This window comes from Stylophora pistillata, chromosome 2, assembly GCF_964205215.1.
Source record: "Stylophora pistillata chromosome 2, jaStyPist1.2, whole genome shotgun sequence".
Classification (NCBI taxonomy): Eukaryota; Metazoa; Cnidaria; class Anthozoa; order Scleractinia; family Pocilloporidae; genus Stylophora; species Stylophora pistillata.
Window position 1 is genome coordinate 571354 of NC_142520.1, and position 21093 is coordinate 592446.

The window sequence follows — 21093 nt, forward strand, 5'->3', positions numbered from 1 at the left end:
CACGTTTCCTATCTTTGGCAGGGGTGCGAACATGCCTCCTCTGCGCGTTTTCTCGGACTTTGCAGCCATGCCACTTTGCCGTACCCTTTGTGTGAGAACTGCGCTTTGCACACCGAGGTTTCTATGCGACTGGTCTCCGCGCCAATTGAGTTTCAGCTGCTGCGCTCACGTTTCATATCTTTGGCAGGGGTGCGAACATGCCTCCTCTGCGCGTTTTCTCGGACTTTGCAGCCATGCCACTCGGCCGTGCCCTTTGTCTGAGAGGCGCAGTTTGCTCGCCAAGGTTGTCATGCGACTGTTCTACGCGCCCATTGAGTTTCAGGTGCTCTGCTCACATTTCGTATCTTTGGCAGGGGTGCGAACATGCCTCCTCCGCGCGTTTTCTCAGATTTTGCAGCCTTGCTACTCAGCCGTGCCCTTTGTCTGAAACTCGCCGTTTGCACGCCGAGGTTTCCATGGGACTGGTCTACGCGCTCATTGAGTTTCAGCTAATCCGCTCACGTTTCATATCTTTGGCAGGGCTGCGAACATGCCTCCTCCGCGCGTTTTGTCGGACTTTCCAGCCGTGCCAGTCGGCCGTGCTCTTTGTCTGAGAGGCGCACTTTGAACGCCGAGGTTTCCATGCATCTGGTCTACGCGCCCATTGAGTTTCAGCTGCTCTGCTCACGTTTGATATCTTTGGCAGGGTTGCGAATATGCCTCCTCCGCGCGTTTTCTCGGACTTTGCAGCCATGCCACTCGGCGGTGCCCTTTGTCTGGGAGGAGCGCTTTGCACGCCGAGGTTGCCATGGGACTGGTCTACGTCCCCATTGAGTTTCAACCTCTCCGCTGACGTTTCATATCTTTGGCACGGGTGCGAACATGCCTCCTCCGTGCGTTTTCTCGGACTTTGCAGCCATGCCACTCGGCCGTGCCCTTTGTCTGAGATGCGCGCTTTCCACGCCGAGGTTTCCATGGGACTGCTCTACGCGCCCATTGAGTTTCAGCTGCTCTTTTCACGTTTCATATCTTTGGCAGGGGTGCGAACATGCCTCCTCCGCGCGTTTTCTCGGACTTTGCACTATGCCATTCGGCCGTGCCCTTTGACTGAGAGGTGCGCTCTGCACGCCGAGGTGTCCATGCGACTGCTATGCGCGCTCATTGAGTCTCAGCTGCTCCACTCACGTTTCATATCTTTGGCAGGGCTGCGAACAACCCTCCTCCGCGCGTCTTCGCAGACTTTGCAGCCATGCCACTCGGCCGTGCCCTTTGTCTGAGAGGCGCGCTTTGCACGCCGAGATTGCCAATGGACTGGTCTACTCGCTCCTCGAGTTTCAGCTTCTCCGCTCACGTTTCATATCTTTCGCAGGGCTGCGGACATGCTTTCTCCGCGCGTTTTCTTGGACTTAGCAGCCATGCCACTCGGGCGTTTGCTTTCTCTGAGAAATGCGCTTTGTTCGCAGAGGTTGCCATGCGACTGCTCTACCCGCCCAATGAGTTTCAGCTGCTGCGCCCACGTTTCATATCTTTGGCAGGGGTGCGAACATGCCTCCTCCGCGCGTTTTCTCTGACTTTGCAGCCATGCCACTCGGCCGTGCCCTTTGTCTGAGAGGCGCCTTTTGCACGCCGAGATTGCCATGGGACTGGTCTACTCGCTCCTCGAGTTTCAGCTGCTCCGCTTACGTTTCATATCTTTCGCAGGGCTGCGAACATGCTTTCTCCGCGCGTTTTCTTGGACTTAGCAGCCATGCCACTCGGGCGTTTGCTTTCTCTGAGAGATGCGCTTTGTTCGCAGAGGTTGCCATGCGACTGCTCTACCCGCCCAATGAGTTTCAGCTGCTGCGCCCACGTTTCATATCTTTGGCAGGGGTGCGAACATGCCTCCTCCGCGCGTTTTCTCTGACTTTGCAGCCATGCCACTCGGCCGTGCTTTTTGTCTGAGAGGCGTGCTTTCCACGCCGAGGTTGCCATGTAACTGGTCTACGAGCCCGTTGAGTTTCAGCTGCTCCGCTTACGTTTCATATCTTTGGCAGGGGTGCGAACATCCCTCCTCCGCGCGTTTTCTCGGACTTTGCAGCCATACCACTCGGCCGTGCCATTTGTCTGAGAGGCGCGCTTTTCACGCCTAGGTTACCATGGGACTGGTCTACACGCTCATTGTGTTTCAGCTGCTCCGCTCACGTTTCATATCTTTGGCAGGGCTGCGAACATTCGTCCTCCGCGCTTTTTCTTGGACTTTGCAGCCATGCCACTCGACCGTGCCCTTTGTCTAAGAGGCGCGCTTTCCACGTCGAGGTTGCCATTCGACTGATCTACGCGCCCATTGAGTCTCGGCTACCCCGCTGACGTTTCATATCTTTGGCAGGAGTGCCAACATGCCTCCTCCGTCCGTTTTCTCGGTTTTTGCAGCCATGCCACCCGGCCGTGCCCTTTGTCTGAGACACGCCATTTGCACGCCAAGGTTTCCATGCGACTGGTCTACAAGCCCATTGAGTTTTAGCATCTCCGCTCACGTTTCATATCTTTGGCAGGGGTGGGAACATGCCTCCTCCGCGCGTTTTCTCGGACTTTGCAGCCATGCCACTCGGCCGTGCCCTTTGTCTGAGAGACGCAGTTTGCACGCCGAGGTTCCCATGCAAATGGTCTACGCGGTCATTGAGTTTCAGCTGCTCCACTCCTGTTTCATATCTTTGGCAGGGCTGCGAACACGCCTCCTCCGCGCGTTTTCTCGGACTTTGCAGCCATGCTACTCGGCCGTGCCCTTTGTCTGAGAGGCGCACTTTGCACGCCGAGGTTGCCATGCGACAGGTCTACGCGCCCATTGAGTCTCAGCTGCTCCGGTCACGTTTCGTATCTTTGGCAGGGGTGCGAACATGCCTCCTCCGCGCGTTTTCTCGGACTTTGCAGCCATGCCACTCGGCCGTGTCCTTTGTCTGAGAGGCGCATTTTGTTCCCCGAGGTTTCCATGCGACTGCTCTACGCGCCCATTGAGTTTCAGCTGCTCCGCTCACGTTTCATATCTTTGGCAGGGGTGCGAACATGCCTCCTCTGAGCGTTTTCTCGGACTTTGCAGCGATGCCACTCGGCCGTGCCCTTTGTCTGAGAAGGGCGCTTTGCACGCCGAGGTTGCCATGGGACTGGTCTACGCGCTCATTGAGTTTCAGCTGCTCCGCTTACGTTTCATATCTTTGGCAGGGCTGCGAACATGCCTCCTTCGCGCGTTTACTCGGACTTTGCAGCCATGCCACTGGGCCTTGCCCTTTGTCGGAGACGCGCGTTTTGCACGCCAAGGTTTCCATGGGACTGCTCTACGCGCTCATTGAGTTTCAGCTGCTCCGCTCACGTTTCATATCTTTGGCAGGGCTACGAACATGCCTCCTCCGCGCGTTTTCTCGGATTTTGCAGCCATGCCACTCGGCCGTGCCCTTTGTCTGGGAGGCGCGCTTTGCACGCCGAGGTTTCTATGCGACAGGTCTTCGCGCCCATTGAGTTTCAGCTGCTCCGCTCACGTTTCATATCTTTGGCAGGGGTGCGAACATGCCTCCTCCGCGCGTTTTCTAGGACTTTGCAGCCATGCCACTCGGCCGTGCCCTTTGTCTGAGACGCGCGCTTTTCTCGCCGAGGGTGCCATGCGACTACTCTACGCGCTCATTGAGTTTCAGCTGCTCCCCTCACGTTTCATTTCTTTGGCAGGGCTGCGAACATGCCTCCTCCGCGTGTTTTATTGGTCTTTGCAGCCATGCCACTCGGCCGTGCGCTTTGTCTGAGAGGCGCGCTTTGCACGCCGAGGTTGCCATGGGACTGCTCTACGCGCCCGTGGAGTTTCAGAGTTTCTGCTTACGTTTCAAATCGTTGGCAGTGGTGCGAACATGCCTCCTCCGCGCGTTTTCTCGGACTCTGCAGCCATGCCACTCGGCCCTGCCCTTTGTCTGAGAGGCGCGCTTTGCACGCCAAGGTTCCCATGGGACTGTTCTACGCGCTCATTGAGTTTCAGCTGCTCCGCTCACGTTTCATATCTTTAGCAGGGCTGCGAACATGCCTCCTCGGCGCCTTTCCTCGGACTTTGCAGCCATGCCACTTGGCCGTGCCCTTTGTCTGAGAGGCGCGCTTTGCACGCCGAGGTTTCCATGCGACTGCTCTACTCGCCCATTGAGTTTCAGCTGCTCCGCTCACGTTTCATATCTTTGGCAGGGGTGCGAACATGCCTCCTCTGAGCGTTTTCTCGGACTTTGCAGCGATGCCACTCGGCCGTGCCCTTTGTCTGAGAAGGGCGCTTTGCACGCCGAGGTTGCCATGGGACTGGTCTACGCGCCCATTGAGTTTCAGCTGCTCCGCTTACGTTTCATATCTTTGGCAGGGCTGCGAACATGCCTCCTTCGCGCGTTTACTCGGACTTTGCAGCCATGCCACTGGGCCTTGCCCTTTGTCGGAGACGCGCGTTTTGCACGCCAAGGTTTCCATGGGACTGCTCTACGCGCTCATTGAGTTTCAGCTGCTCCGCTCACGTTTCATATCTTTGGCAGGGCTACGAACATGCCTCCTCCGCGCGTTTTCTCGGATTTTGCAGCCATGCCACTCGGCCGTGCCCTTTGTCTGGGAGGCGCGCTTTGCACGCCGAGGTTTCTATGCGACAGGTCTTTGCGCCCATTGAGTTTCAGCTGCTCCGCTCACGTTTCATATCTTTGGCAGGGGTGCGAACATGCCTCCTCCGCGCGTTTTCTAGGACTTTGCAGCCATGCCACTCGGCCGTGCCCTTTGTCTGAGACGCGCGCTTTTCTCGCCGAGGGTGCCATGCGACTACTCTACGCGCTCATTGAGTTTCAGCTGCTCCCCTCACGTTTCATTTCTTTGGCAGGGCTGCGAACATGCCTCCTCCGCGTGTTTTATTGGTCTTTGCAGCCATGCCACTCGGCCGTGCGCTTTGTCTGAGAGGCGCGCTTTGCACGCCGAGGTTGCCATGGGACTGCTCTACGCGCCCGTGGAGTTTCAGAGTTTCTGCTTACGTTTCAAATCGTTGGCAGTGGTGCGAACATGCCTCCTCCGCGCGTTTTCTCGGACTCTGCAGCCATGCCACTCGGCCCTGCCCTTTGTCTGAGAGGCGCGCTTTGCACGCCAAGGTTCCCATGGGACTGTTCTACGCGCTCATTGAGTTTCAGCTGCTCCGCTCACGTTTCATATCTTTAGCAGGGCTGCGAACATGCCTCCTCGGCGCCTTTCCTCGGACTTTGCAGCCATGCCACTTGGCCGTGCCCTTTGTCTGAGAGGCGCGCTTTGCACGCCGAGGTTTCCATGCGACTGCTCTACTCGCCCATTGAGTTTCAGATGCTCCGCTCACGTTTCATATCTTTGGCAGGGGTGCGAACATGCCTCCTCCGCGCGTTTTCTCAGACTCTGCAGAATAGACGCGCAACTCCGTGAAATAACGGGCGCCGGAGTGGCATGCGTGAGAGTGGGAGCCTGTGCACTATGAGGCACATGTGCGAAAGAAGGGGATGAGCCTTGTACTCACCCGTGCCACTTCCACGAAACGCATGACAACGTGGCCAAAATGAAATCCCAGGTGCACTAGGGTCAGGGGAGTTGGGGAATAGACGTCCAACTCCAAGACATCACGGGCGCCAGAGTAGCATGCGTGAGAGTGGGAGACTGTTTCACTATGAGGCACATGTGCGAAAGAAGGGGATGAGCCTTGTACTCACGCATGCCACTTCAATGAAACGCATGCCAAAGCGGCCAAAATGGAATCCCCAGTGAACTAGAGCCATGGTAGTTGGGGAATAGACGCGCAACTCTGCAAAATCACGGGCGCCGGAGTGGCATGCGTGAGAGTGAGGCACATGTACGAAAGAAGGGGGTGAGCCTTGTACTCACGCATGCCACTTCCACGAAACGCATGACAACGCGGCCAAAATAGAATCCCAGGTTCAATAGACCCAGGTGAAATAGGGAATAGACGCGCAACTCCGGGAAATAACGGGCGCCGGAGTGGCATGCATGAGAGTGGGAGCCTGTGCACTATGAAGCACATGTGCGAAAGAAGGGGTGAGCCTTGTACTCACGCATGCCACCTCGGCGAAACGCATGAAAACGCGGCCAAAATGAAATCCCAGGTGCACTAGACCCAAGGGAGTTGGGGAATAGACGCGAAACTCCGGGAAATCACGGGCGCCGGAGTTGCCTGCGTGAGAGTGAGGCACATGTGCGAAGGAAAGGGGTGAGACTTGTACTCACGCATGCCCCTTCGGCGAAACCCATAACAACGCTGCCAAAATGGAATGCCAGGTGCACTAGACGCAGTGAAGTTGGAGAATAAACGCGCAACTCCGGGAAATCATGGGCAGCGGAGTGGCATGCGTGAGAGTGAGGCACATGTGCGAAAGAAGGGGGTGAGCCTTGTACTCACGTATGCCACTTCTACGAAACGCATGACAACGCGACCAAAATGGAACCCCAGGTGCACTAGACCCAGGGGAGTTGGGGAATAGACGCGAGACTCCGGGAAATCATGGGCGCCTGAGTGGCCTGCGTGAGAGTGGGAGACTGTGCACTATGAGGCACATGTGCGAGAGAAGGGGTGAGCCTAGTACTCACGCATGCCACCTCTACGAAACGCATGACAACGCGGCCAAAATGGAATCCCAGGTGCACTAGACCCAGGGGAGTTGGGGAATAGACGCGCAATTCCGGGAAATCACGGGCCCCGGAGTGGCATAAGTGAGAGTGAGGCACATGTGCGAAAGAAGGGGGTGAGCTTTGTACTCACGCATGCCACTTCCACGAAACGCATGACAACGCGGCAAAAATGAAATCCCAGGTGCACTAGACCCAGGCGAGTTGGGGAATAGACGCGAAACTCCGGGAAATCACGGGCGCCGGAGTGGGATGCGTGAGGGTGAGGCAGATGTGCGAAAGAAGGGGGTGAGTCTTGTACTCACGCATGCCACTTCCACGAAACGCATGACAACGCGGCCAAAATGGAATCCTGAATAGTTACACGTCTATTCTCGAGGTTCCTTGGGTCTAGTGAGCCTGGGATTCCATTTTGGCCGGGTTTACATGCGTTTCGTGGAAGTGGCATGCGTGAGTGCAAGGGTCACCCCCTTCTTTAGCACATGTGCCTCATAGTGCACAGCCTCTCACTCTCACGCATGCCACTCCGGCGTCCCCAATTTCCCGGAGGTTCTCGTCTATTCCCGAAGTCCCATGGATCTAGTGAACCTGGGATTGCATTTTAATCGCGTTTTCATGCTTTTCGTGCAATTGGCGTGCGTGAGTACAAGCCTCACCCCTTCTTTCGCACATGTGCCTCCTAGTGCACAGCCTCTCACTCTCACGCATGCCACTGCGGAGGCTCTGATTTCCCGGAGTTGCGCGTCTATTCTTGAGGTCCCCAGGGTCTAGTGAATCTGGGATTTTATTTTTGCCGCGTTGTCATGCGTTTCCTGGAAGTGGCATGTGTGCATGCAGGCCTCACCCCTTGTTTCGACCAATTGCCTCATAGTGCACAGCCTCTCACTCTCACGTATTCCACTTCGAGCCCCTGATTTCCCGGAGTTGTGAGTCTATTCCCGGAGTCCCTTGGCTCTAGTGAACCTTGGATTTCATTTTGGCCGCGTTTTCATACGTTTCGTGGAGGTGGCATGCGTGAGGACAAGCCTCACCCCTTCTTTCGCACATGTGCCTCCTAGTGCACAGCCTCTCACTCTCACGCATGCCACTGTTGCGCCTGTGTTTTCCCGGAGTTGCGCGTCTATTGTCAAGGTCCCTAGGGTCTAGTGAGCCTGGGATTCCATCTTGGCCGCGTTGTCATGCGTTTCCTGGAAGTGGCAGGCGAGTGTGCAGGCCTGACCCCTTGTTCCGGACATGTGCCTCATAGTGCACATCCTCTCACTCTCACGCATGCCACTGCGACGCCCCTGATTTCCCGGAGTTGCGCGTCTATTCCCGAGGTCCCTTGGGTCTAGTGAACCTGGGATTCCATTTTGGCCGCGTCATTCTATTCCAACACCACATATGACACACCGGTAGGGAGGTCTTGACAAGAACAAGATCTGGACATATTCCAATCTACTGAAATCGTCCATGGGCATGGGCTGCAGACCGAATCAAGGTCGGGAAAAGGTGTGTTTTTGACATGTTTATTTCTATGGCAAAGAAATCCATCAAAATCTCCCGAAATGGAAACAAAATGATATTGACATGATTTTCTATGGTCTTAACTATCGTGTGGTGTAATTGGAGTACCACGCCTGCGTCATCAGTACACTCCTATACGGTAGCGATACATGGACGACATATCCCAGACAAAAAAGACGCTTGTACACCTTCCACATGAGAAGCCTCCGGAGCATCCTGGGAAAATCGTGGCAAACAAAGTCCCAAACACAGAGGTCTTGTCTCGTGCCGGGCTGCCTAGTATGTTTACGGTAGTCAGGCAACGCAGACTCCACTGGCTAGGCTACGTTCACCGCATGCCAGACGGCCGCATTCCCAAATACTTACGGTATGTTGAGGTGGCCACTGGAAGTAAACGCACTGGACGCCCACAGCTGCGATACCGAGAAGCTGTGAAGCGTGACGTGAAGGCCGTGGGTATTGCCATAGAGACCTAGGAAAATCTCGTAGCTGATTGGTCACGATGGAGAGGAACCGTGACCAAGCACCTCAAAAGAGGAATGGAGAAGCTGAGACGAGTTGCCACATAGAGGTGAGCCCTCAGAAAGCTTTGTGCCAGCTTTGTCCAACAGACAGCATACACATGCAACACTTGCAACAACGACTGCTATTCATGCATTGGTATTCGCAGTCATAGTCGCCGATGCTCCAGCTGAGCACACAACTAGGATGCTATAGGCATGCTCGACCCTGACCGACGGAGGCCTACGTTACGGTGTAATTGGAGAATTTTTAAAGGATTTTCTTTTTTGACGCGTCAAATAAGTAGGCCATGCGGAGCTACTTTTTTAAACTTTAAAAATTCCCTAACAGAATCATTTTTTTCCGTTTGTCATTAAGCTTATACCGATGTGATTGGCTTTCAAATTACTTTCTGTTAAAATGATAAAAAAGGTTTAATTCTTTTTACCCTTTTCCTCTTTTTTCTAAGCGTTATAAATCTCATGCGTTTTGATGAATTCATTTCATACTTACTCACATATACAATAAAACAGCTACTTTAGTAATTGCCTGCCATATTTGAAAGCTAAAGAAATGAGGGTTTTCCAGTTACAGTCGATGAAATGAGTGCCTGTCTATTTGACAAAAACCATTTTTGCGCCTAATTCATAAATCTATATAAAATTATAAAATCGTTCTCTGCACTTTATTCTAAGGGCAATGAGTAGACCTGAAAATGAAGTTCTGCGACATTTGAGACTTTATCACACTTGTTTTGAAATGACAATTTCATTTTGGGATTTTTTTGGCAAAAGTCAAACCCAATTGACAGGTGTCAATCAACATCATTCTCCTACACTAAGTATATGACACGAAAGGGGAAGGACTGCTCTATTATGCCTGTAGGGTTTAGTTTGTTTGAATAAAAAGTCGCGTGTCCACACTTTCGCAAAGCTCAACCTTTTTGTCAGCTTTTTGCCCTGACCTATTAAAAATGGAAAAATTGCTCTGCCGAGAGTATTTTCAACGTCAATTGTCATTAAAAAGAAGGAAAAAGAAAAAAAAAGAAAACGAAGAAAAAGAAAAGAAAAGGAAAAAGGGAACTCCGGTATGGAACCCCGGACTGTCATTGATTCTCGTTAACATGTGCGCGGCAGTAATGACAGGCAGGTCAAGAGTTCGATACCCGCCAGTGCGAGACTAAAGTTTTTTTTTTACCTCCTTTTCTTCCTTTCTCTTTTTTTTTCTCCTTTTCTATGGTTCTTAGCTTCCAAGGATGTGTTTCTTCCAAATAAAAAAAAAATAACCATCTCACTATTATCTTCTAGAAGAAACAAACAAAATGGCGGAATGCACAATGCCATCGTAGTTCTGTTTCTTTGGCCACAGCAAGAGCCTAAACCAGCCCACGGCCACACGACATCACGTTACGGCTCAATGCTCTAGGTATTGGCCCATTTTATTTGCAATCAAACCGTTTCCTTTGGCGAACAAACGGAAAACAACATCGGACTATGTGCTCACCGCTCATTTGCATAATTTCGATATCATTTTGCGAGGACAGGTACGCCTTCTATCGTATACAATCTTATTTAAAGTCTAAAAGCAACCCGCTATTCCAATACCAAACAACTATCCCCCGACTCTATCTAACTTCTAACTCCCTTTGCCATGCTTGTTTTCTGCATTGGACAAAGAGAGTTGCTTTTAGACACTCCTCCGACCTAGCCCAAAACACCTGCCTCAAACAGATATAATACCACTCGATTCTTTGAATGATACATAGGGATTACTGACTTTCAGGCTTCATGATGCCATTCCGTCACCAGGCGGCCCTACAGTCCACAATCACATGCAATATAATGGCCCTTTATTTGTTTACACTAACCCCGCCATTTCCAAAACTTGTCCTTGCTAGACCCAGGCACCCGCTCGAATTTATACGTCATAGCTTACATACGGGTCTCTAACACTTCATTATACAGCAATAAAACCCGTTTTAACCAAAGTTTCGGAATGTTTTTATCCTCTTTCATGCTGTAAGGAGCCCTCTGCTGTTGATTTTGTCTAACTCCGTAAATCTGTTCATTTGTTATGACTTCATTCCAATGGAAACTTTACACCGTAACAACTTTGCAAGGCGTACACTGCTTGCATGGTAACTTATTGCTTTTTCTTCAATTCTGGCTTAAGTGACTCTTAAAACTGGGCTTAAAGCTAGAAATAGGGTCAGGGTTGATTAGAAATAGAGTTAGGGTAAGTTAGAAATAGTCTTGCTGTGGCATTGGTGAGAAAATGACTTCCCTGCACGTTTGCTCGGACTTTGCACGCATGCCACATAGGCGTCCGTAATTTCTCAGTATGACGAGCTTTGCTCACAAAAAACATTCTCAGCAGGCATCGTAAACTGATGCCGAGGTTTGGGGAGGAAGGTATTGGGTGCATGTCATCACATTAATTACACAACAAAGGAATTTCATTTATTCTTGTTTTTCTCGTTGGGATGTTCCCACCAATAACGTAGCTCCATTCTCTGCCTTCAAAAGCACACACAACCCACAATTCCTCTATTCGCTCAGACGAAGGGCTAACGCTCGAAACGTCACCTTTTATAATCGTAACGGTGGCCAAATTACCATTTCAACTTTGTCCATATATTCAAATTATTTCCGAAAAATACGTTCTACTGCTGATTAACAGCCTACCTTCACTGATAAGTAAATAGCAGGAGCAGAAGCACCAACTTGATCACTCACTGTAAGGATGAGCTCTCTAGAATAGTTTGTTAACATGTTTGCAGACAGTAGCCGAGTGACAACGCTGCTGTTCAAGCCATGATATACCATAATGTACAAACCATTCTCTAGTCGATATTGAAATTTGTAGGACAGAGGATTCTGATCACTTTTCCAATCGATACAGGTAAGGTTGAAATAAGTTTTTAGTGAGATGCCTTTTGATGGAGTTACCCCGCATGTTCCCTCAGTAGGGGGTGACGCGGTGGTGAAGTCGTACGCACTCATCCCCGATAAACCGTCTGTAGTTGTTGCGAATAGTGTCAAAAGGTAGTTCTCTCCACCAGTAAGGGATCCTCCCTTGAAAACTATTTGGCTTCAACCAAGCGGTGTGTCAGTGATAGGTTGTAAATCCTGCTTCCTCCATACAATGGATGAGTTTTGCCTATATTGCTGGTGGAGAATCCACTCATAAGAAGATATTTTACAGCACTGTGATCCCTGGCATTGTGCTTGGACACTGAGCTTAACTAACGGACTGACAACTTTGAGTTCATGGTTTATAAGGAAACTAAATAAGGAAAAAAAATACAAAGATTATAAATTACGTTAATTTTAAATTTGTGACATGGGCACGTTCACTGCCCAGTAGCTATACGCGGAGTTGAACCAAAAACGACATCCGACGTTTGTTTTGGGGCAAACAGCGACCGAACTCGAGAGAGAGGCTGAAACTATGCGAAAGAGGGAGCTTTTAAGTTTCCTTTGTTTCTCTTCAGTGATTGGATGCTTACTTGAGGTCTTACACAGACGATTGAGGTTCCACTTCTAACTCAAATCTAAAAAAAGAGTAATAGCAGCAAGAAACAAATAAGCAAAGAGATAAACTTCGCACCTTTGGGATATTTGGAGGGGGCTAATCCTCTCCAAGTAGATTGTTTGATAACCGTTTGCATTGCGACAGTCCTTGGTCACGACAAGTTTCACTATGTAGGTCTTATTCAGAGCCATGGCTGAAGTGTTTAAGATGACAGACCAGAGACATTCCCAGAATAGTGGATCGATGACTCTCTCACTCTAATCTTGTTAAGACATCTTTCGTATTCTGCCCCCCTAGGAAGATGTTGCTTTTGATTTCACCATAATGCCAGGTAAAGCTCATTTCTGAATGCTTGCCTTGACCAAATTCAGGGTCATAAGATAATGATGCGTTCATCGTGATGTTTTCGTTGATTCCTCGGAGTACTTCCTTCCCTCCGAAAATGGCCGCGACAAGATCCAGTTTCCTTTGGTGACACCCCTTAACTTAAATACTGGAATAACAGCTTTAGGATTCGATTTCAAAGAGTTAATCGCACTTACAATAACTGGCTGACTCGAGTTTCTTTGCGTCATTAGTTAGAAAAGAGGGACAGGCACACTTGCAGTTTTATCTATGCCAGACGCAAGGTCAAAACTGACATGAGCTTAGCTAGCAAAGGAGCCATCGAAAAAGTGACCCGTACCAATCATTTTTGCTACATATTAAAATTAAACAAGAGTCGACCTTACATGAAGGCAGCATATGCCCTCAGCCCAGATCACTTTCTTGGAATATGGGCAGTACGGTTCTCTATCTCTATTGAACCATGCATTTTTTGTCCTTTCCGCTGTTTTCCCGTCATTTTAATACTACCTACGCATTTAGACTTGTTACTTACTAGGACGACTGTAGTTCAAAAGCTTGTAAGTTGCCTCAAATCCGTCATAATCCATTTTTGTATCATCGGACACAAACACCACCCTTAAGCTTTCTTGTAATGAGTAGAATTTTAAATTAAGATTCCTTGGTGTACTACAAAGTTTTCCAGTCGGTGAATCATCACTGAAGCTATTCTGAACTTCCAGATAATCACACGAGCAAGCGGCGTCACATTGGTGCAGATTGTAGTCTGGTATTTTGAGCTCAACATGGTATCCTTGTTTGCCTATAATCTTCCAGCTAAATGTCTGGTTAAATGGATAGATTCTTGCATGAAAGGGAGAGGACAAAGAACCTGATGTTTCTTTCAGGATCATATCAGTAGGGCACACTGAAAATAATAACAAAGACTGTGTCAAGTTCAGGAAGAAGTATCTTTATTACCCTCTTTACTATCACTGATAGCTAGTTTCGCGCCTTGAGAAACGGCTTACATCTTAATTTAATAAAATACAAGAGCGACATTGTATAAAGGGCATAGGAAATAATGTACAAGGTTTGACTATGTGAAACGTTTTTAGCCGTTCACTGAGTGTTTACTTTATATGATTTGCTAGGTTACACCGAACCAAACTCGCACTTCATTCTAATTCACTAGGGCTACTCGCTCATTATAATGATAATAATAATAATGATAATAATAATAATAATGATAACAATAATAATAATAGTTCATTTATACAGCGCACACATCCATTACATGTTCGAGGTGCTTTACAAAATTAATCCTAAAACCATAAAATTTACCCTAAAAAGGCTTAGAAAATAAAAAACTAGCGCTGTACGTAGAAACTAGAGGCTAACAAATTCAAAATGGTTATAGTAAAGAGTTATTTTATAAATTTAGTAAAATGGAAGGTCTTGGGTTTTTTTTCCGAAACCGTACTGGATTGTCTTATTTCCAACGGAATAGTGTTCTAAATCTTCGGAGCGCATATAGAGAAAGCTGTGTTTTAGATTTACAGTTTGGCTGCATCAGCAGATCTTCAAGGTTCGAGTGTAGAGACCTAGTCGATTTGCGATGTTTCAAGAGTTCCGTAAGATATTGTAGGCAGAGACAATTCAATAATTTATAGACAAAAAGGGGCTTAAACACGATTCGATATGAGACAGGCAACCGATGAAGTTGTACTAAGACAGAATTAATATGCCGGGTAATATTTCCTTGTACGAGTGACATAATGAGCAGCAATGTTCTGAATTTGTTGTAACCTCTCCATTTTATACTTCGGTTGTCCAAAATATAGATCATTGCAATAGTCCAACCGCGTAGTTATAAATGCATGTACGACTTTCGAGGCAACATTCTCGTCAAGATATCTACGAATTCTAAACATTTTCCTCAAGTGGTTGATCGAAGACTTACGTGAAACATGGTCAAGTTGCTCATCAAAGGTCATATGCTAGTCAAGAATAACTCCAAGCTTCATTACTTTGTCAGAGATCGAGATTCGTTCATCTCCAAATTGCTGGTCATCAAGTGCAGGCCCCTCACGAAACCGTGAATGAATCAAAAAAATTTCCTTCTTCTCTGGGTTCAGCTTTAAGTCATTCTGTCCCATCCAGCAGCTTATCACGGACACACAGCCAACAACTCCATGAATAACTGAATTCACATCATCTGTTTTGAAGGCCAGGTAAGGTTGAGTATCATCCCCGTAAAGGTGGTCATTAAGATGGTGGCTGGCGATGACATCAGAAATAGGAGCAGTATCTAACAGGTAAAGTAAGGGTCCTAAGAGAGAGCCCTGTGGTACTCCAACAAGCAAGTCACGTTTCTTTCAACGAGATTGGTTGATGCCGACAAATTGTGCACGACTACAAAAGATAGAATTTGAACCAATTAATAACGGTGCCGGTAATTGCAAAACGCTTTTCAAGTCTGAAAAAAAGTAAGCCATGGTTAACAGTGTCAAAGGCGGTAGAGAGATCCAAAAGAACCATTATAATTACATTATTTCCGATGTCCAGAGATATCATAATGCCATTATGCACCCTTATTAGAGCTGACTCTGTGCAGGTGATAACCTGTTACTTATAGATCATTGCAAACTGGATAGTCACTTAGCCGTACAGCAACCGCTTTTTCGCTAGCTTTGGAGGCATACTTAAGATTAGAGACTGGACGAAAGTTGGCAAAGTCCTTATGGTCAGTAATAGGCTTTTTCAACAACTGTCGCAACATAAACACATTTTAAGTCCTCGGGCATTTCCGCCCCAGCTAGTGACAAATTAATGATATTCCTCAGCATAGGTACCAAGGCATGATAACACTTGGCCATGATTGAAGCTGGTAGAGGGTCAAGTGAACACGACTTAGTTGCCCCAGGCTTGATTTATTTCAAGACATCGTTAATTGTAAGTTATTTCAAAGACTAGAGTTTCGGTTCGCAGCTGAAACATTGCACTATTTCAGAGATTGTTCATAATTCATTAGCATACCGGCCTCTGCAATTTAGCTGACCGACTGCACCACATTGTTGGATATCTCCTAATCTATCACATTCAAGTTTAGACCGGCGCCACTTGCGTTCGAGCTATCTTCTCAGCCTTTTTTCCTTAGCAATCTCGTCGCTGTACCATGGTGCATTAATATGTATGGTAATTGCTCTGGATTTAATTGGTGCCATTCAGTTAAGGGTATCTACAAGAACTTGCTCATATCTGGATACGGCAGAACAAGAAAGATTATCATCAAGAAAACCGTCTTGGTTGACAGCATCAATGAAAGCATCCACATCCAGGCCTTTGAGTTAGCGGGAGACAACAATCTTACGTATGTTAAGTGGTTTTCCAAGAGTATAGTTGAACGTAATTGCTTTATGATCACAGTTTCGTGTACTAGCATGCTTCCTAAATAAACCACTTACGGAAAAAATTACGTACATGAATCTCCATCTATCGCCTCGAAAGACGCATTGAATCGTTTGTTTATAGTACCGGTGCGGGATTCAAATCTCACTTGAATGAAATTTCCCTTAAAGTACACAGGAAAGGGAAGCTTTTGACCACAAAGCTTAAAGTAATGATCTCCTCCATGTGAAGCAACATTTGTGATGAAAACTTGGGCACTGGTTGCCGCCGCTGCAGAAAAGTCCATGTTTTCATATACTACCAGGGTAAAGTTCAAGAAGGTCAGTTTGATGATTTTCTCACTCGGTACCGTGATATTCCAGGTACAATCCCTGTTTGCGTCGTAGTTGTTGGGAAAATTAGGGCTCAAAAAATATCCACAGGAACCATTGAGGTTGACTTTAGATGAGTAGCCTGTCGTATAGGAAACGTCACCGTCAGTTGTTGGATCGTTGGGTGAAAAATGAAATGAAAATGAAATAAGATTACACACGCGGACATTTAGGGACCTAACATTATTTACAGGGAGGGGGGCTGGTGGAAATGAGAAATAAACTTCTCAAAAACTTTAAGTCCCCCCTTTATTGGGGACACGCCTTTTATTGGTCCCCCCCCCCCCCATAATTCATTAAATTAACATAAAAAGTCAATTTTGCTGGTATTGGTATTGCAGAATTTTATTTGGCCCCCCCCTAATTTCCACCCCCCCCCCCCTCCCTGTACATAATGTCAGGTACCTTACATAATCTTGTGTAGGGACATAAAAACAATCTTCCGCCTTTGCCAAACACTACAGAAAAGTGCACGAGAGGATGGCTCAGAACCTTCTAGAGTGTTTCCAAGTGCTCAAGAAATGCAGAAACAAATTTGACAGTGTAGTGTGCAAAATGCTTCTTATAACAGCTTTATAGCAAATCTCAACGTGCAATCACACTACATTCGTGGGAAAGTATTTTCATAATCTTGGCACCCTTTTATGTTATTTCTTCGCGCCAAAATCGCCTTTAATGTTGTAATTGTATGATCATATATATTTTACCTTGATAATGGAGTCACGACTACTTAAAAACATCAGATTTTATCGTTTGCCGTTTTATGTGAAAATGAAATAAAGGGAAAAAAAAGAAAACTTTGTCTCAAAATTATAAACCGACACACGGGCTGACTCATATAAAATGTGAATTAAGCATGCATTAGTAGAGTAAATACTCGAGCCCTGTAACGCTTCGGAGGTATTTAGAGCAGGTTATGGCTTCGTCAAAACACAATAACTTGAGCGCTTTGGGGGCCGCCGTTGACGCTCAGATTGACTTAACACTGACTTGGGTGGAGACTTTGCTGTAATTAAGGGAACTTCAGGCCCACTCAGAGACGCATTTTCTCGACTTGATGAACGCGGATCTACTTCTCCGAGAACGGTGCTCGGCAATTCGTTGGATTGAAGAGAAGAGATCAGTGGCCATCTGGATTCTCTATCCCTGGTTTTATTTTGTGGAGGGCTACAGAATTTTCCCAAACTGCATTTCACGAAGCAGAAAAGTGGTGCTGCGACGATAGGTTTTCGCGCCCAAACGGGACTTCCACAGAAAACACGACAATAACGGGGGGGGACTGGCTTTGTAGAGCGACTCGGTAGCGAGAACTCGTCACGATTCCCTAGTACAGGAGACCTCTTCGAGTGAGCTTGTACGATCTGTATGGACGTCAAGGATGAGACAACCTTTTGGTTCCACTGTAAACTTTTTATTCTAGGCCAGGCCAACAACTGACACGACTACTAGTGTATTCAAATTCGTAAACGAAAAACCTTTACAAAATACTTACTTAAACATTGAACTGGTGTGAGGTTCGATCGCTCTCTAAATTGACAATATTTGAAAAGATTACAAAAGAACTGAAAAGGTCTCTTTGAAGCTAAATAATTTATATCTAAATATTCATATGTCTAAAATGAAAGAGCAGGTTCCGTAAACTTTAGGCCATTCAAAATAGGAAACTTAGGTGAGAATTCACGGCTTCGATATTAAAAATACTTTAAGTATATCTATCGTAATTTCAACAGAGCAGCTTCCAAAGTAAGTTTAAAACAGGCAATGAAAGTTTCTGTTTATCCATGCAAGGTTGGTGCTAAGTTTGGTCGTATGAAAGGAAATTGAGATTCCGAGTATAAACTCAGCTTCCAACTGCCACGAGAACCAATTTTACCAGAAAATATCATTAACGCCTATATTTACCTAAAAAATTCCACCAACAATGAACAACATGAGTACAGAGATGCAGCTTTACAACTTAACTTGACTATTCAAAAACCACTGTGGCTTTTCATCTTTTAAAACATCACAATGAAAGAAAATTTCCTCGTAAATGTACTTACTTGGGGTAAAAATGATTAACAGAAGGATCTTGAACATTTTTCCTTTTCCACACCGGATGCAATTCGACGAGAGGGTGTAAAACATCCGTTTATGTTTCAAACGAAACATGGCTCGCTCAGGGGTAGAGGACACCGCTGTTGAGGAGAGAGAGAGAGTCAGGAAAATGAGTTTCAAGAAGAAACGTTGATCCGCCCAGTCACTCACGTCTTGGAAATCGCGAATTGTTCTCTTATGGCAACTGTCGAGGGAAACCTACGGAAAACGAGAATGTATGCTCCCAGGACACCGACTCCATTTGAAAGGCAAAGGCTTCTGTCCCTCAAAAAACTCTTAGCTCTGGAGTGATAGTTATTTTACTAAAGAAGACCGCAGTGCTACCTTGGAATGAAACGAATTATTTTTGCACTTTCAGAAACCCAGCTTCAGTCTATAACCGAACACGAGCCATTTGGACCTAAGAACAGCCCCAGTTGGCGTGCAAAAAATTAGACATGATCGCGTGATAGACTTGAAGGTCACTCTTCGTATGCGTAAACACCGACAAAAGTCATTAGGAACATCTGATTTCCAAAATTAATGCAGACAAAAGGCAGAAGTTTGCCCTTATGGCAAACCGCCAAATTCTCGCCAATTAATCTTCGAAGAACGCGATGCCTCCAAATTTTGGAAAAACAAACAGTCATGTTTTTTTAACCATTTGGTATGGTATGGAATGGTAGCTTTACTTATGCACGGTATTTCCTTCAGGTACATTTACATTGGAGTAAACATTAGGGGATGTTAATTGCCGCACCTCAAGAGGCAAGCTGTCATTGTATACATTATATATGTCTGGATAAAAATTTCATCAGGAAAAAAATTTTTTTTCGCTGGTCTAGTTTGGCAGGATTGTGCGTGGTTTAAAAAAGAAATTTTACATACAGAAATACCTTAATAGGTGTAATCGGTGTATCTTAAACTTTGGGGGAATTTTTTTTTCCTTTGAAGAGAGAACATATTGCCGTTTACATCAGAAAATTAGGTAGGTTCAGTCGGCGATATAATCTTTTCAGTTCTCGCCGTACGTGAGACTACAAGAGACGATAAACATCCCATCTCTCGTAGGCCTAGGGGCATCCACAAACGCATAATTGTCGCAGTCGCACTAAAGCTTTTTTTGTTTGTTTAAGAGAAAATCGAAAATCGTTCAAAAAGTAGCGTAAAATAAATGCGACCCCAAAATTAAAAAACTTACCAAATTATTGCAAATCACCAAATTTTTAAACTTAGAAGAACCCGATACCTCCAACTTTTGGCGAAACAAACAGTCATATTTTTAACCATTTAGCTGTCGTGATATGATGAAATTCCATCGCGAAAAAAATATCTTAGTCCGCTCTTCTAGTTTGGCCGGTATCCTATGGGATTTAGACCCCCTCCCCCTCGAGATTGGGACTAGCGGATATGGACCTCCCATCCGAACTTTTGGACCTCCAAACAAAACTAAGTAAAAACATCGTTCTCCAGTAGAAATATAGAATAATTTACGTTCCAGTGCATATTAAAGTATGTTTTTATTCGAAACATACGTATTGATGTTATTTTGTTCTCAGTATCCCGTCACTTAGGATTTCCTTTGGGTTAAAGTTACGGTTTTCGTTCGGTAGGGGGTCCAAACCTGCGAAGAAACGTCCATATCCGCCTTTGGACCGATGGGGTCCAAATCCACAAGCGGATTTAGACCGCCGAGGGCGTGAGGGGAGTATATTTCCCTATTCCTTGCAGAAAATATCAAAACTTTAAGCTCATTTGTTCTTCTTATATTTGAAGCTATGCTTCTTATATTTGAAGCTCTGCTAGGGTCGTTAAAATAATAGTTTTACAGGCCCTTTAAGGTACCAGAACCTTCGAGAAATGGCCCCGAGTTGCCTTTTCTTCCCGCGGCCTCAGTCACAAGGAACAGTATGGTATGGTATGGTGATTTTATTTAGTACACGGTATTTCCTTTAGGTACATTTACATTAAAATAGAGAAAACTAACTACTCAACTAAACTAGAATCTAGATAAAAAACTAAAATAAGTAAGATGAAAAAAAACAGCTACTTTTCAAGGAGGCCGTGTGTAAAAATAACATACCGCTAATTAAATTATTTCACTGACTCGAAAATTAGGTCCCCTAATTTTCCTTCAATACATTAGTGGATGTTAATTTCCGCACCTCGAAAAGCAAGCTGTCATGATACGTATTATATGTCTAGACAAATCTCACAGCGCTTATCAGCAAATAGTAAGGGAAACTTAACGAAATTATGCCAGCGACCCAGTGAAAGACTTCGTGTTTATTGACGATCGTGGTAAAAAATCTGTCATAACAAAATTTTTCCTTTGCATGATTTCGTGGGGACAATTTTAGTTTTGTATGCTAGCTCGGACAGGGTCTTGTGACAAGCCGCCAAATTTTCGCCAATTAATCTTCGAAGAACGTGATGCCTACAAATTTTGGAAAAACAGTCCTGTTAATTAACCAAGTTGAAATTGTAAATTGGCCACCGTAAAGAATAAAAAGCTTTCGTTTCGACCGTTAGCCCTTCGTTGTTCGCTCTGACGAAGGGCTAAGTCAGCTTTTTCATTCGTTATGGTGGCCAATTTACAATTTCAACTCAGTTGATCTAACCAAATTACCTTGTTACCCCTACCGACGCAGCGCCACAGTTTCTTTAGAAACTTTTAGCCTTTATTCATGTCTTTTAACCGTTTGGTATGCTATGGTATGGTAACTTTATTTATACACGGTATTTCCTTCAGGTACATTTA

General features: G+C 46.3%; 1 protein-coding gene and 1 long non-coding RNA gene across 2 annotated transcripts; both read right to left on the reverse strand.

Moving 5' to 3' along the window:
• Window positions 1-11053: 11053 nt before the first annotated feature.
• Window positions 11054-16614, reverse strand: LOC148736575 (CUB domain-containing protein 2-like). Its single transcript, XM_088747608.1, has 3 exons — window positions 14438-16614; window positions 12226-13402; window positions 11054-11901 (listed from the first exon to the last, which is right to left on the reverse strand). The coding sequence occupies exons 1-2, from the start codon at window positions 14469-14471 to the stop codon at window positions 13023-13025; spliced, it is 414 nt and encodes a 137-aa protein (XP_088603734.1). The 5' UTR covers window positions 14472-16614; the 3' UTR covers window positions 11054-11901; window positions 12226-13022.
• Window positions 16615-16634: 20 nt separating this feature from the next.
• LOC148736576 (uncharacterized) lies at window positions 16635-19312 on the reverse strand. Its single transcript, XR_015996260.1, has 3 exons — window positions 18678-19312; window positions 18299-18433; window positions 16635-17617 (listed from the first exon to the last, which is right to left on the reverse strand). It is a non-coding gene; the product is annotated as an uncharacterized LOC148736576 (long non-coding RNA).
• Between the last annotated feature and the right edge of the window lie 1781 nt (window positions 19313-21093).